This window comes from Heterodontus francisci, chromosome 5, assembly GCF_036365525.1.
Source record: "Heterodontus francisci isolate sHetFra1 chromosome 5, sHetFra1.hap1, whole genome shotgun sequence".
In the NCBI taxonomy this organism is placed as follows: Eukaryota; Metazoa; Chordata; class Chondrichthyes; order Heterodontiformes; family Heterodontidae; genus Heterodontus; species Heterodontus francisci.
In genome coordinates this window covers 46,148,031-46,161,295 of record NC_090375.1, presented here as the reverse complement: position 1 = coordinate 46,161,295, position 13,265 = coordinate 46,148,031, and the positions used below count along the sequence as shown (strand labels likewise).

The 13,265-nt window shown below is 44.0% G+C and overlaps 1 protein-coding gene across 2 annotated transcripts in view; it reads left to right on the top strand.

Annotated features, from left to right (window-relative positions):
- LOC137369818 (KH domain-containing, RNA-binding, signal transduction-associated protein 3-like) overlaps nt 1-13,265 on the top strand; it is a 327,473-nt gene that overhangs the window by 244,390 nt on the left and 69,818 nt on the right. For both annotated transcript variants that reach the window (XR_010975020.1, XM_068031372.1), the window contains exon 7: nt 324-406. Coding sequence is in view for 1 of the 2 variants with exons in the window: in XM_068031372.1 (XP_067887473.1) it covers nt 324-406 (83 nt within the window). In the remaining variant the exon portion in view is untranslated. The remainder of the gene's footprint in view (nt 1-323; nt 407-13,265) is intronic.

Below are 13,265 nucleotides of genomic sequence, written 5' to 3'. Positions count from 1 at the left end.
GCAAACCTTGCTGTCTGAACTGACATATGACTAAGTGCAAGGCACTGTAGGGCTACTGATGCTCATGGAACCATTTCTCAGGATGATTTGACACCTGAAGGAGAGGAAGGAAGAAGGTTGGACAAAAATTTTCCTTCACTGTTTAACTGTCATTGTTGTACCAAACCATTTCCAAAAGTGTAATTTACAGTTCTAGTTGGAATTGTGATGAATTCCAATGGGATATTTGAATGCTTATAAGTAAAGCCAGTTCTATTTTTGAAAATGTGTTTGAGAATAATCTTTGTATACTATATAGTCATTGCTCTTCTTTGAACGTTTAGGCATATGGTGATGGCTACGGAGCAATCTATGAAGACCAAGGTTATGACTCGTATGATAACAACTACAGCAATCAAGGCCAAAGGTAACTGTATTTATCCTTCGTAACTGTATATGTTGATTTTGATTTGTGAAGGGCTGGGACATAATTCAGTCTGTCTTTATGAACTGAAGTGTTAAATCAAATTCGAGGAGTTATCATAGACGATGACTTACTTCACCTTGATTTTGAATAGTCAGCTTGGGGAAGAAAATAAATGAGAAAAAATTGAAGAAGTTTGTCGTGCTTTAATTGAGAAATTTAGAAATTGATATTAACGTGTGGTATTTCCTGTGTTGCTGAAATACACCTGGAGTGGAAATTGTAATTCTGTCACGAGTTTCCTGCTACTCATTTTAATAGAGGGAAAACCACATGCTGGCAAGTACAGAAGTGGAATCTTGACCACCTAGATTTACAACAAGAATATGTTGTTTGACTTATGATGTTTGAAGTAGTTTTTGAATAATCTGTATTCACTTCTCTTGTCCCTACTATACTGCTTGTAGATCAACAGAAGCAGCAAACATCAATTGGATTAAGCACATACCTACTATTTTCTGAAGAAGATTCATTGTTAAACATAAAAATAAGTTCTCTTGTACGTGTCCTGTTACAACCCAGGCGGGAGCAATGCACTGTCAGTTCAGTCCCATCGCTCCACAGATCGCAGCATATTATTACAGTTTTCCCACCCAACTGAAAACAGCCAAATTAAACACTCTAGTAAACCCCCAGAATAAAACAGACCAAACCAGGTATCTTTAGACAACAACAAATTAACTATTTATTAAAAAACTAAATCTTAAACACTATTAAGATAAACCTATGTCTCAAGACCTTATAACTTATTTTAACCTAACTCCCCCATTCACATGCATATACTCAAAATGTTAAAAATTAACTGTTTAAGAATAAATAAATAACTAGGTTATAAGTCTTTGTGGGTTACATTCCTGAAGGGTGAGGTATCCTCGTGTTAAAATAATAAAATGCCACTCAAGTCTCCACACGGATTTGATGAAACAGTCCTTTAGTAAATAAGCATTCAAAGCACTTCGGCTACAGCAGGCGTCAAACAGTTCTGTAAACAAGGAGTATAGCAATGGGTTCACTCAGATTTTAAAACTGACAATCTCTCAGTCAAAACTTTACTACGAATTCCAGAAAACACAGTCGAGAGAGTCAATCTTGAAGCAAAGACTTCTTGGATTGGAAGTAAAGAAAAGGAATTCTGCTACCTCCAGCAATACAAATGGTCTCTTCAAAGGGTTTTTTTCCTCTTTAGACAATTAACATGGCCTGTAGCTCATTGTAGAATTTCTGCTGAGAGAAATAGACAGCTCCTTCCTCCAGCAAGCACACTTCGCTGGTGTCTCTCAAAACTGGTTTTAGCTGGTTTTTACACGGTTAAATTGCAATATTATACCATGTGACCTCCTCACTCTCCTGCTGTTGCCTAGGTAACAAGTGTAGCTGTGGCACACTGTTCTCAGAAATCTAAAGCTTCTCTCTCTGTCTTAAAGGTACACTTTTTAACAGAATCTTAAAGGCACACTGTTTCAAACAGAAGAGAAAAAGTACAGTTCCATGACCGTCCAAAGAAGCATAAAGTTATCAGACTGGAACAATAGTGGCTATATCATAATGATAGTTGTCCTTAATAATAAAAGCACTAAATACCATTGGCTAAACTATTGTGACTAATTGGTGGAAATGTCTTGTAAGAAATAATAAAGGGAAGATTCTTGATAATTCTTGCAAGAACACTGCAGGCAGCTTTTCTATTATTTTTCAAAATGTGCTTGCCTCGTATCCTTCATCAATTTTCTGTGTGTGAGACACCATTTTATTGCCATTATATTACTGCTGTACTGTCACTTTTAATTTCTGTTTAGTAAATAGAAAATGGAAACCAGTTCTATGAGACAGCCAATACAGCAGCAGACAGCAGTTTTATTAATCAAGTACATCCTTAAGGTGGTCCTTCTATACCTCTGACCTCATGAAAAGATTTTTTTTTCTTGAGGCGTTCACATGATAAAATGGCTGTAATCTTCCCTTTACTATTTCTCTCTCCCTCCTTTCTTAAATAGCAGGGTTGTATTTGCTACCTTCCAATGCACAGGGACTTTTCTAGGATCTAGGGAATTCTGGAAGATTGGAACCAATATAGCCACCAGCTCTGCAGCCACCTCTTAAAATCCCAGGATATAGGCCATCAGATCCAGGGGATTTGTCAGCTTTTAATCCCATATAATTTCTCCAGTACTTTACTAATATTAATTACTTTGAGTTGTCACTCTCATTACATCCATGGGTGTCTACTATTTTCAGTGTTTTTTGTCTTTTGTTTTATTTCAAAAAGCTTGTTTATGAAAAATAGAACTGGAGCCAATCTTTACACATTTTTATAAGCATTTGTTTAGAGTTATACATTACAAGCATACACCTTCTAATCCAAGCACCACAATTTCAGTGTGTGTCTATTTATAGGGACACAAGTGAATCCCCATTTAATGCCCGCCAGCTCAGAATCACAGAATTGTTACAGCACAGAGCAAGGCCATTTGGCCCGTCTGCGCCTGCTCTCTGAAAGAGCTGTTTGCCCGGTCTTCTTCCTGTAGTCCTGTACGTTCTTCCTTTTCAGATAACCATCCAGCTCCCTCTTGAATGCCTCAATTGAATCTGCCTCCACCACACACTCAGGCAGTGCATTCCAAATGCTAACCACTCGCTGCGTGAAAAAGATTTTCCTCATGTCGCTCTTGCTTGCTTTGCCAATTACCTTAAATTTGTGCCCTCTGGTTCTTGATCACTCCACCAATGGGAACAGTTTTCCACTATCTACTCTGTCCAGACCCCATCATGATTTTGAACACCTCTATCAAATCTCCTCTCAACCTTCTCTTCTCCAATCTATCCACGTAACTGAAGTTCCTCATCCCTGGAACCATACTCATGAACCCTTTCTGCACTCTCTCCAATGCCTTCCCATTTTTCAAAAAGTTTGGCGCCCAGAACTGATCACAATATGTCAGTTGAGGCCGAACCAATGTGCTATACAAGTTCAACAAAACTTCCTTGATTTTCTACTCTACGCCCCTATTAATGAAGTCTAAGATGCTGTATGCTCTAGTAGCCACTCTCTCAACCTGTCCTGCCACCTTCAATGATTTATGCCTGTATACACCCAGGTCCCTCTGCTGCTGCACCCCCTTTAAAATTACAGCTTTATTTTATACTGTCTCCCCAAATTATTCTTACCAAAATGAATCACTTCACACTTCTCTGCATTAGATTTCCTCTGCCCATTCTCTCTGTGTCCTTTTGAAGTTCTACCCTATCCTCCTCACAGTTCACAATGTTTCCAAGTATCATAGCATCTACAAATTTTGAAATTGTTCCCGTACACCAAAGTCCAGGTCATTAACATATATCAGAAGCAGCAAGGGTCCTAACTTTGGGGAACTCCACTACAAACCTTCTTCCAGTCTGAAAAACGTCCATTAATCACTACTCTGTGGTTCCTGTCACTCAGCCAATTTTGTATCCATGTTGCTATTGTCCCTTTTATTCCAGGAGTTATAACTTTGCTCACAAGCCTGTTGTGGCACTTTATCAAATGATTTTTGGAAGTCCATCAACAGCATTGCCCTGATCAACCTTCTCTGCTATTTCATCAAAAAACTCCAGCAAATTAATTAAACATGATTTTCCCTTCACAGATCCGTGCTGGCTTTCCCTAATTAACTGGACAAGTAATCCAGAGGCCCATGCTAATACCCTGGGGGCATGGGCTGCAATTTTACATCGGGCCAGAGGCCTGCCCACTGGCAAAAAAAGTCGGTGGTGAGTCCGCCTCCGCCTGGCCTGGAAGCCTCACCATAATTTTACATGGCCCAGGCCCTTAATTGGCCTCGGGCAGGACTTCCGCTCCTCTGAAGCAGGAAGTCCTCCCGACTAGAGCCGCCAGTCAGTCAGCGGGCTGGCAGCTCTTCAGTTCCAGCAGCGCCACCGGGAGCAGTGGCAATTGCTGGGACTGCACCCAGGCAGTACTGGCAACGTGGACCAGGCCCAGATTACAGGTAAGTATATGGGGCCTCGCAGGGGGCAATTGACTGAGTCAATTGGCGGAGTCGTGTGGGGTGGATGCTCCAGTGGGGACGACTTGTATTGCGGGGGAGGGCCCTCCGTGGTGCCAGATCAGGTGGGCCCCCATGCAGCCCACAAGGAAGCCATCAGGTTTTATTGGGCGGCCTTCAGAGCTAATGAACTGCCCGCCCGCCAGTGGTAATATACCAGCAGCGGTGGGAGGAGGCCCTTAAGTGGTAATTAATTGGCCACTTAAGGGCCTTAATTGGCCTGGCACAGGTGGGCCGTTTGTCACTTCCCCCGCTGCTAGTGACGGCACCTCTCGCTTCCCACTCAATTTTATGCACCCCTCCCCCTTCTCTTCCCCCCCCCCCCCCCCCCCCACTCCGGCCTCCAGCCCCCGTAAAATTCTGATTATAGGTTCAAATCCCACCATGGCAGATGGTGGAATTTAAATTCAATTAATAAAAATCTGGAATTGAAAGCTAGTATCAGTAATGGTGCCATGAAACTATCATTGATTGTTGTAAAAATTCATCTGGTTTACTAATAGCCTTTAGGGAAGAAAATCTGCCATGATTACCTTACATTATGGAAAGATGTAGGAGCAACAGGGTGGTGGTGATAGGAGATTTTAATTTTCCCAACATTGACTGGGATTCGCTTAGTGTTAGAGGTCCAGATGGAGCAGAATTTGTAAGGAGCATCCAGGAGGGTTTTCTAGAGCAGTATGTAAATAGTCCAACTCGGGAAGGGGCCATACTGGACCTGGTGTTGGGGAATGAGCCCGGCCAGGTTGTTGAAGTTTCAGTAGGGGACTACTTTGGGAATAGTGATCACAATTCCGTAAGCTTTAAAATACTCATGGACAAAGACGAGAGTGGTCCTAAAGGAAGAGTGCTAAATTGGGGGAAGGCCAACTATACCAAAATTCGGCAGGAGCTGGGAAATGTAGATTGGGAGCAGCTGTTTGAAGGTAAATCCACATGTGATATATGGGAGGCTTTTAAAGAGAGGTTGATTAGCGTGCAGGAGAGACATGTTCCTGTGAAAATGAGGGATAGAAATGGCAAGATTAGGGAACCATGGATGACAGGTGAAATTGTGAGACTAGCTAAGAGGAAAAAGGAAGCATACATAAGGTCTAGGCGGCTGATGAAAGACGAAGCTTTGAAAGAATATCGGGAATGTAGGACCAATCTGAAACGAGGAATTAAGAGGGCTAAAAGGGGTCATGAAATATCTTTAGCAAACAGGGTTAAGGAAAATCCCAAAGCTTTTTATTCATATATAAGGAGAAAGAGGGTAACTAGAGAAAGGATTGGCCCACTAAAGGACAAAGGAGGAATGTTATGCTTGGACTCAGAGAAAATGGGTGAGATTCTAAACGAGTACTTTGCATCGGTATTCACCGAGGAGAGGGACATGACGGATGTTGAGGTTAGGGACAGATGTTTGATTACTCTAGGTCAAGTCGGCATAAGGAGGGAGGAAGTGTTGGGTATTCTAAAGGGCATTAAGGTGGACAAGTCCCCAGGTCCGGATGGGATCTATCCCAGGTTACTGAGGGAAGCGAGAGAGGAAATAGCTGGGGCCTTAACAGATATCTTTGCAGCATCCTTAAACACGGGTGAGGTCCCGGAGGACTGGAGAATTGCTAATGTTGTCCCCTTGTTTAAGAAGGGTAGCAGGGATAATCCACGTAATTATAGACCGGTGAGCCTGACGTCAGTGGTAGGGAAGCTGCTGGAGAAGATACTGAGGGATAGGATCTATTCCCATTTGGAAGAAAATGGGCTCATCAGTGATAGGCAACATGGTTTTGTGCAGGGAAGGTCATGTCTTACCAACTTAATAGAATTCTTTGAGGAAGTGACAAAGTTGATTGATGAGGGAAGGGCTGTCGATGTCATATACATGGACTTCAGTAAGGCGTTTGATAAGGTTCTCCATGGCAGGCTGATGGAGAAAGTGAAGGCGCATGGGGTCCAAGGTGTACTAGCTAGATGGATAAAGAACTGGCTGGGCAACAGGAGATAGAGAGTAGCAGTAGAAGGGAGTTTCTCAAAATGGAGACGTGTGACCAGTGGTGTTCCACAGGGATCCGTGCTGGGACCACTGTTGTTTGTGATATACATTAATGATTTGGAGGAAAGTATAGGTGGACTGATTAGCAAGTTTGCAGACGAGACTAAGATTGGTGGAGTAGCAGATAGTGAAGGGGACTGTCAGAGAATACAGCAGAATATAGATAGATTGGAGAGTTGGGCAGAGAAATGGCAGATGGAGTTCAATCAGGGCAAATGCGAGGTGATGCATTTTGGAAGATCCAATTCAAGAGTGAACTATACAGTAAATGGAAAAGTCCTGGGGAAAATTGATGTCCAGAGAGATTTGGGTGTTCAGGTCCACTGTTCCCTGAAGGTAGCAGCGCAGGTAAATAGAGTGGTCAAGAAGGCATACGGCATGCTTTCCTTCATCGGACGGGGCATTGAGTACAAGAGTTGGCAGGTCATGTTACAGTTGTATAGGACTTTGGTTCGGCCACATTTGGAATACTGCGTACAATTCTGGTCGCCACATTATCAAAAGGATGTGGATGCTTTGGAGAGGGTGCAGAGGAGGTTCACCAGGATGTTGCCTGGTATGGATGGCGCTAGCTATGAAGAGAGGTTGAGTAGATTAGGATTATTTTCATTAGAAAGACGGAGGTTGAGGGGGGACCTGATTGAGGTGTACAAAATCATGAGAGGTATAGACAGGGTGGATAGCAAGAGGCTTTTTCCCAGAGTGGGGGTTTCAATTACTAGAGGACACGAGTTCAAAGTGAAAGGGGAAAAGTTTAGGGGGGATATGCGTGGAAAGTTCTTTACGCAGAGGGTGGTGGGCACCTGGAACGCATTGCCAGCGGAGGTGGTAGATGCGGGCACGATGGAGTCTTTTAAGATGTATCTAGACAGATACATGAATGGGCAGGAAGAAGAGATACAGAACCTTAGAAAATAGGCGACATGTTTAGAGAGAGGATCTGGATCGGCGCAGGCTTGGAGGGCCGAAGGGCCTGTTCCTGTGCTGTAATTATCTTTGTTCTTTGTTCTTTCTGGTCTGACCTACATGTGACTCCAGGCCCACAGCAATATGATTGACTCTTAACTACCCTCTGAAATGATCTAGCAAGACATTCAGTTCAAGGGCAATTAGGGATGGGAAACAAATGCTGGAATTGCCAGCGATTGCCATCCCATGAAAAAAATGCATTTGTCCAAGTGACTATTAATTTTGTCCCGAATTATTGTTTCTAGACGCTTGTTTTTATTTATTCGTGGGATGTGGGCGTTGCTGGCTAGGCCTGTCTCTCTGTCTGTGTATGTCTCTATCTCTCTCTCTCTCTCTCTCTCTCTCTGTGGAACATAGGAGTAGGCTATTCAGCCCATCGAGCCTGCCCTGCCATGTAATATGATCATGGCTGATCATCCACTTCAGTGCCTTTTTCCCACACTATCCTCATATCCCCTTTTGTCATTTGTATTTAGAAATCTGTCAATCTCTGCTTTAAACATACTCAATGACCGAGCTTCCACAGCCCTCTGGGGTAGAGAATTGCATAGATTCGCAACCCTCTGAAGTAAAGAAATTTCTCCTCATCTCTGTTCTAAGTGGCTTCCCCCTTATTTTGAAATTATGTCCCCAGGTTCTAGACTCCCCAACCAGGAGAAACATCTTATCTGCATCTACCCTGTCTATCCCTTTAAGTATTTTGTAGGTTTCAATGAGATCACCTCTCATTCTTCGAAACACTAGAGAATACAGGCCCAGTTTGCCCAATCTCTCTTCACAGGACATTCCTGCCACCCCAGAAACAAGTCTGTGAACCTTCGTTGCACTCCATCTATGGCAATAATATCCTTCCTAAGGTAGGGGGACCAAAACTACACACAGTACTCTAGGTGCGGTCTAACCAAGGTTCCTCCTGTACTCAAATCCTCTTGCAATAAAGGCTAACATACCATTGGCCTTCTTAATTGCTTTCTGCACCTGCATGTTAGCTTTCAGTGTGTGTGTCTCTCTCTCTCTCTCTCTTCTCTCTCTCTCTCTCTCTCCCCCTCTCTCCCCCTCCCTCTGACACCCCTTCCTCTTTGTGTCCCCCCTCCCCCCCCCCACCGCCTTGCTCCTGGTTACCCCAGCACCCTGCTCCCAGGGTCTGAGCTTGGACCCTGCTATCTACACAAGCGGCTCCTCCTTGGTGACAGTTGCGGAGATGAAGAGCCAAGGCCCGAGGCCCAGGAAAGGTCCGTACGCAAGTAGAGCCAGTGCTAGGCTTGGGGCCAGAGCTCAAGGGAACAGAGTTTGGGCAGCTCAGCCCGGCTGTCGCCATCTTACTCAACTTGCATCTTAAAATTACTGAAGAGTGTCCACCATCTTGGTGAAAGAGGACATGCACAATGAGGTGTTTCCACCATGTGAGTAAAGGATCTGCAACCATTGTCAGTCACAGAAAGTTTTGGCGGGCTCGAAGAAGCCAATGACGGATTTCCAGCGGAAATTTCTCATCCTTGGTGGGCCGGATGGTACCTTTTGGCAGGCCAGATTTTGGCCCGTGGGCCGTATGTTGGACAACCCTCCCCAATAGCACTAGCAAATCGCCCACAAGGAAATTTGTCCCAGCTCTGTTCAGGTGTAACCCGTCCAGCCTGCACAGGTCCCATCTTCTCCAGAACTAGTCCCAGTGTCCCAGGAATCTAAAACCCTCCCTCTTGCACCATCTTTCCAGCCACACATTCATGGGTTCTATCTTCGTCTATACGCACTTTTTTTTTAATTTGTTCATGGGATATGGACGTCGCTAGCTAGAACAGCTTTTATTGCCCATCCCTAATTGCCCTTGAGAAGGTGGTGGTGAACCACCTTCTTGAACCGCTGCAGTCCATGTGGGGTAGGTTTTTGACCCAGTGACAGTGAAGGAACGGCGATATAGTTCCAAGTCAGGATGGTGTGTGGCTTTGAGGGGAACTTGCAGGTGGTGGTGTTCTCATGCATCTGCTGTCCTTGTCTTTCTAGGTGGTAGAGGTTGCAGATTTAGAAGGTGCTGTCTAAGGAGCCTTGGTGCATTGCTGCAGTGCATCTTGTAAATGGTACACATTGCTGCCACTGTGCGTTGGTGGTGGAGGGAGTGAATGTTTGTGGATGGGGTGCCAATCAAGTGGGCTGCTTTGTACTGGATGGTGTCGAGCTTCTTGAGTGTTGGAGCTGCAGCCATCCAGGTAAGTGGAGAGTATTCCATCACACTCCTGACTTGTGCCTTGTGGATGGTGGACAGACTTTCGGGAGTCAGGAGGTGACATACTCGCCGCAGGACTCCTAGCCTCTGACCTGCTCCTGTGGCCATGGTATTCATGACGCTACCCCAGTTTCTTGCGTGTGGTACCGGGAGTAATCCGGAGATTACTACTTTTGAAGTCCTGCTTAATAGTTTCTTACCCATCTCCCTAAACTCTGTCTGCAGGACCACATAGATCTTACCTGTGTCACTGGTAGCTGTCTGGACCGCGACTGTTGGCTGTTCACCCTCCCCCCTCAGGTGCTCTGCAGCCGTTCAGTGACATCTTGACCCTGACACCAGGGAGGCAACGCACAATCCTGGATTCACATCTGCAGCTGCAGAAACACCTGCCTGTTCCCCTATCAAATGTCCTATCAATATTGCTCTTCCAGTCTTCTTTGTGCCTGCCTGTGCAGCTGAGCCAGCTGTGCTGCCATGGCCCTGGCTCTGGCTGTAATTCTCAAATGAACCATCACTTACCTCAGTATTCAGAACTGAATACCGTTTGGAGTGTGAGACGTAGTCAGGGGCTCCTGCACTACCTCCCTGTTTCTTCTTGGCTGCCTGGCGGTCACCTATTCCCATTCTCCCTGCATACTCTTAAAATATGTACAATTTAACAGAATTAATATACAATTAATTCACAGATTACCTTTGCTTTCTAAATAAAAATTAGAGTTTATCTGTACAACCAAAAGTTCAAAGCCAATTAAATCAAAAACCTCTATGTTTTATGCAGGCCATTCTATTGTGAGGTGCCCCTCCTCTAGGTTCCCTAACAATTTCTTCATACGTGTGTTTCTTTTTGTAAAACATTCAGTTAGTTGATGACTTGCATCCACCCATTTAATTTTAGAGATTTCCTTTCTCTCCAGCATTTATTTCAAGCCAGCAAGGTCAATCCGTAAGCTTTTCTCATTCATGTTTCGTCAAATGTACGTTATACCATAATGAATAACTCCAATTATCTACATAACGTTCAATGGGTATACTAACTTCAGTATGCCCATTGTACAGAATCTCACTTAAAATATTTGACAAATAGAATCCCATATTCACTGTTTCTACAAGAGCCAGTGTTTCAGCAGCCAAAGTACTTTTTAACAACCCTTTTTATTTTCTTAGCTTTCCAAGCTAAAGTATGACATTTCCCATTTTCACTCATAAAAAAATTATGAAATCAGATATTCCAGAATACCCATCAAGAAGATTAGCAAGTGAAGCATTGCTAAAAATGACCAGTTTCATGTTCTTTGGGTCACCTAAGGATAAGAACTTGAAGTACACAATCCAGGGTGTTTCATTGTAGTACTTAAACTCCTATACACTAGCATCTGGTCTAGTCTGACTGCCCGACCAGTTCAACTGACCAATCAAGCATCACAATTGCTCTGTCTCTTTAGGTATAACATCTTTCTGTGATAACCTAGTACGATTAACTGGGATGGGAGTGACAGTCTCTAAATAGGATTGTTGATTTAAAGTTATTCCAGACGTACTCTGCTTAATATCTAAACCAATATATTTAAAAGTCCCAGAAGTCTGACTTAATCTTAAATTCTGGTCTAATCTTTCCACCCCATAAGAAATCATTAACATGCATCATGAGGATACCAGAAAGTTTTCCTTAATACAACTATTACAGCACAGAAGGTGGCCTTTTGGCCCATCAAGTGCTCTCTGTTTAGCAATCCAGTCACTCCCATTCCCTCGTTCTATCTCCATAGCCCTGCAAGTTTATTTCCCTCAAATGAGCATCCAATTTCCTTTTAAAATCATTGATCGTCTCTGCTTGCACCACCCTCATTTGCAGCAAATTCCAGGTCATTAAAAAAGTTCTTCCTCACATCACCCCTGCATCTCTTGCCCAAAACCTTAAACTTGTGTCCCCTAGTCCTTGTACCATCAGCTAATGGGTACAGCTTTTCTTTGTCGACCTTATCTAAACCTGTCATAATCTCGTACGCCTCTATCAAATCTCCCGTCAGTTTCCTTTGCTCCAAGGAGAACAATCCCAGCTTCTCCACCTAACCTTGCAGCTAAAATCCCTCATCCAAGTAAATCTCCTCTGCACCCTCTCAAGGACCCTCACATCCTTCCTAAAGTGGAGTGACCAGAACTGGATACAATATTCTAGTTGTGGCCTAACCAGAGATTTGTAAAGGTTCAGCATAACTTCCCTTCTTTTGTACTCAATACCTCTATTTATGAAGCCCAAAATCCCTTATGCTTTGTCCCTTCTGCCAAAATGCATCACTTCACACTTTTCCATTTTAAATTCCATCTGCACTTTTCTGCCCATTCTGCCAGCCTCCTACCTATGCCCTGTTGAAGTAGATTTTTTTAAAATTTGTTTCATGGGATGTGGGCATCGCTGGCCAGGCCAGCATTTATTGCCCATCCCTAATTTCCCATGAGAAGCTTGATATCATCCTTACTGTTTACCTCACCTCCTAGTTTGGTATTGTCAGCAAATTTTCAAATTTTGCTCTGTGTTCGAAAATCCACATCATTTATGTAAATCAAAAAAAGTAGCAGTTACAGCACTAACCCCTTGAGGAACACCACTATGCACCATCTTCTAGTCTGAAAAACAACTATTTACCATGACTCGCTGTTTTCCGTTCTTAAGACAATCTTTTGTCCAAGCTGACACTGACCCTCCTATCCCATAAGGCTCAATTTTGTTAACCAGCCTTTTATATGGTACTTTGTCAAAAGCTTTCTTAAAATCCATATACACAATGTCCATTGCATTCCCTTCATCAGCCTTCTCTGAACATACCATCCTGGAGTCTCGTTTGCGGCCACAGAAACGCCTGTCTGCACCCCTTACGATAGAATCCCTTATCACTGTAGCTCTTTCACCCCTTTCGCTCCCCTGCTGTGCAGCAGAGCCCTCGATGGTGCCACGGACCTGGCTGTTGCTGCTTTCCCCTGGGAGATCATCCCCCCCCCCACCCCCCCCCCCCCCCCCCCCCAACAGTATCCAAAGCGGTATATCTGTTTGAGAGAGGGTTGGCCACAGGAGACTCCTGCACTACCTGCCTGCGCCTACTACTCCGTCTGGTGGTCACCCATCCCTTTTCTGCCTGTGCAGCCATTACCTGCGGTGTGACCACCTCACTAAACATGCTATCCACGACTTCCTCAGCATCGTGGATGCTCCACAGTGAATCCACCCGCAGCTCCAGCTCCGTAATGCGGGTCGCCAGTGGCTGCAAATGGATACGCTTCCTGCACACATGGTCATCAGGGACACAGGAAGCATCCCTGATTCCCACATAGCGCAGGAGGAGCATATCACAGGGCTGAGCTCTCCTGTCATGACTTACCTTTAAATTAATTTAGTTACTCCCTTTAAAAAATACTAATTACACTAGGGGCCTTGTTCTACCCACTACAATCTAAAGTCCTTAATAAGCTACACTGAATTTAAAAAAAAAACTTTAGTAGTACTCACCTTGTCACCAGAGGTTTTATTTTTTA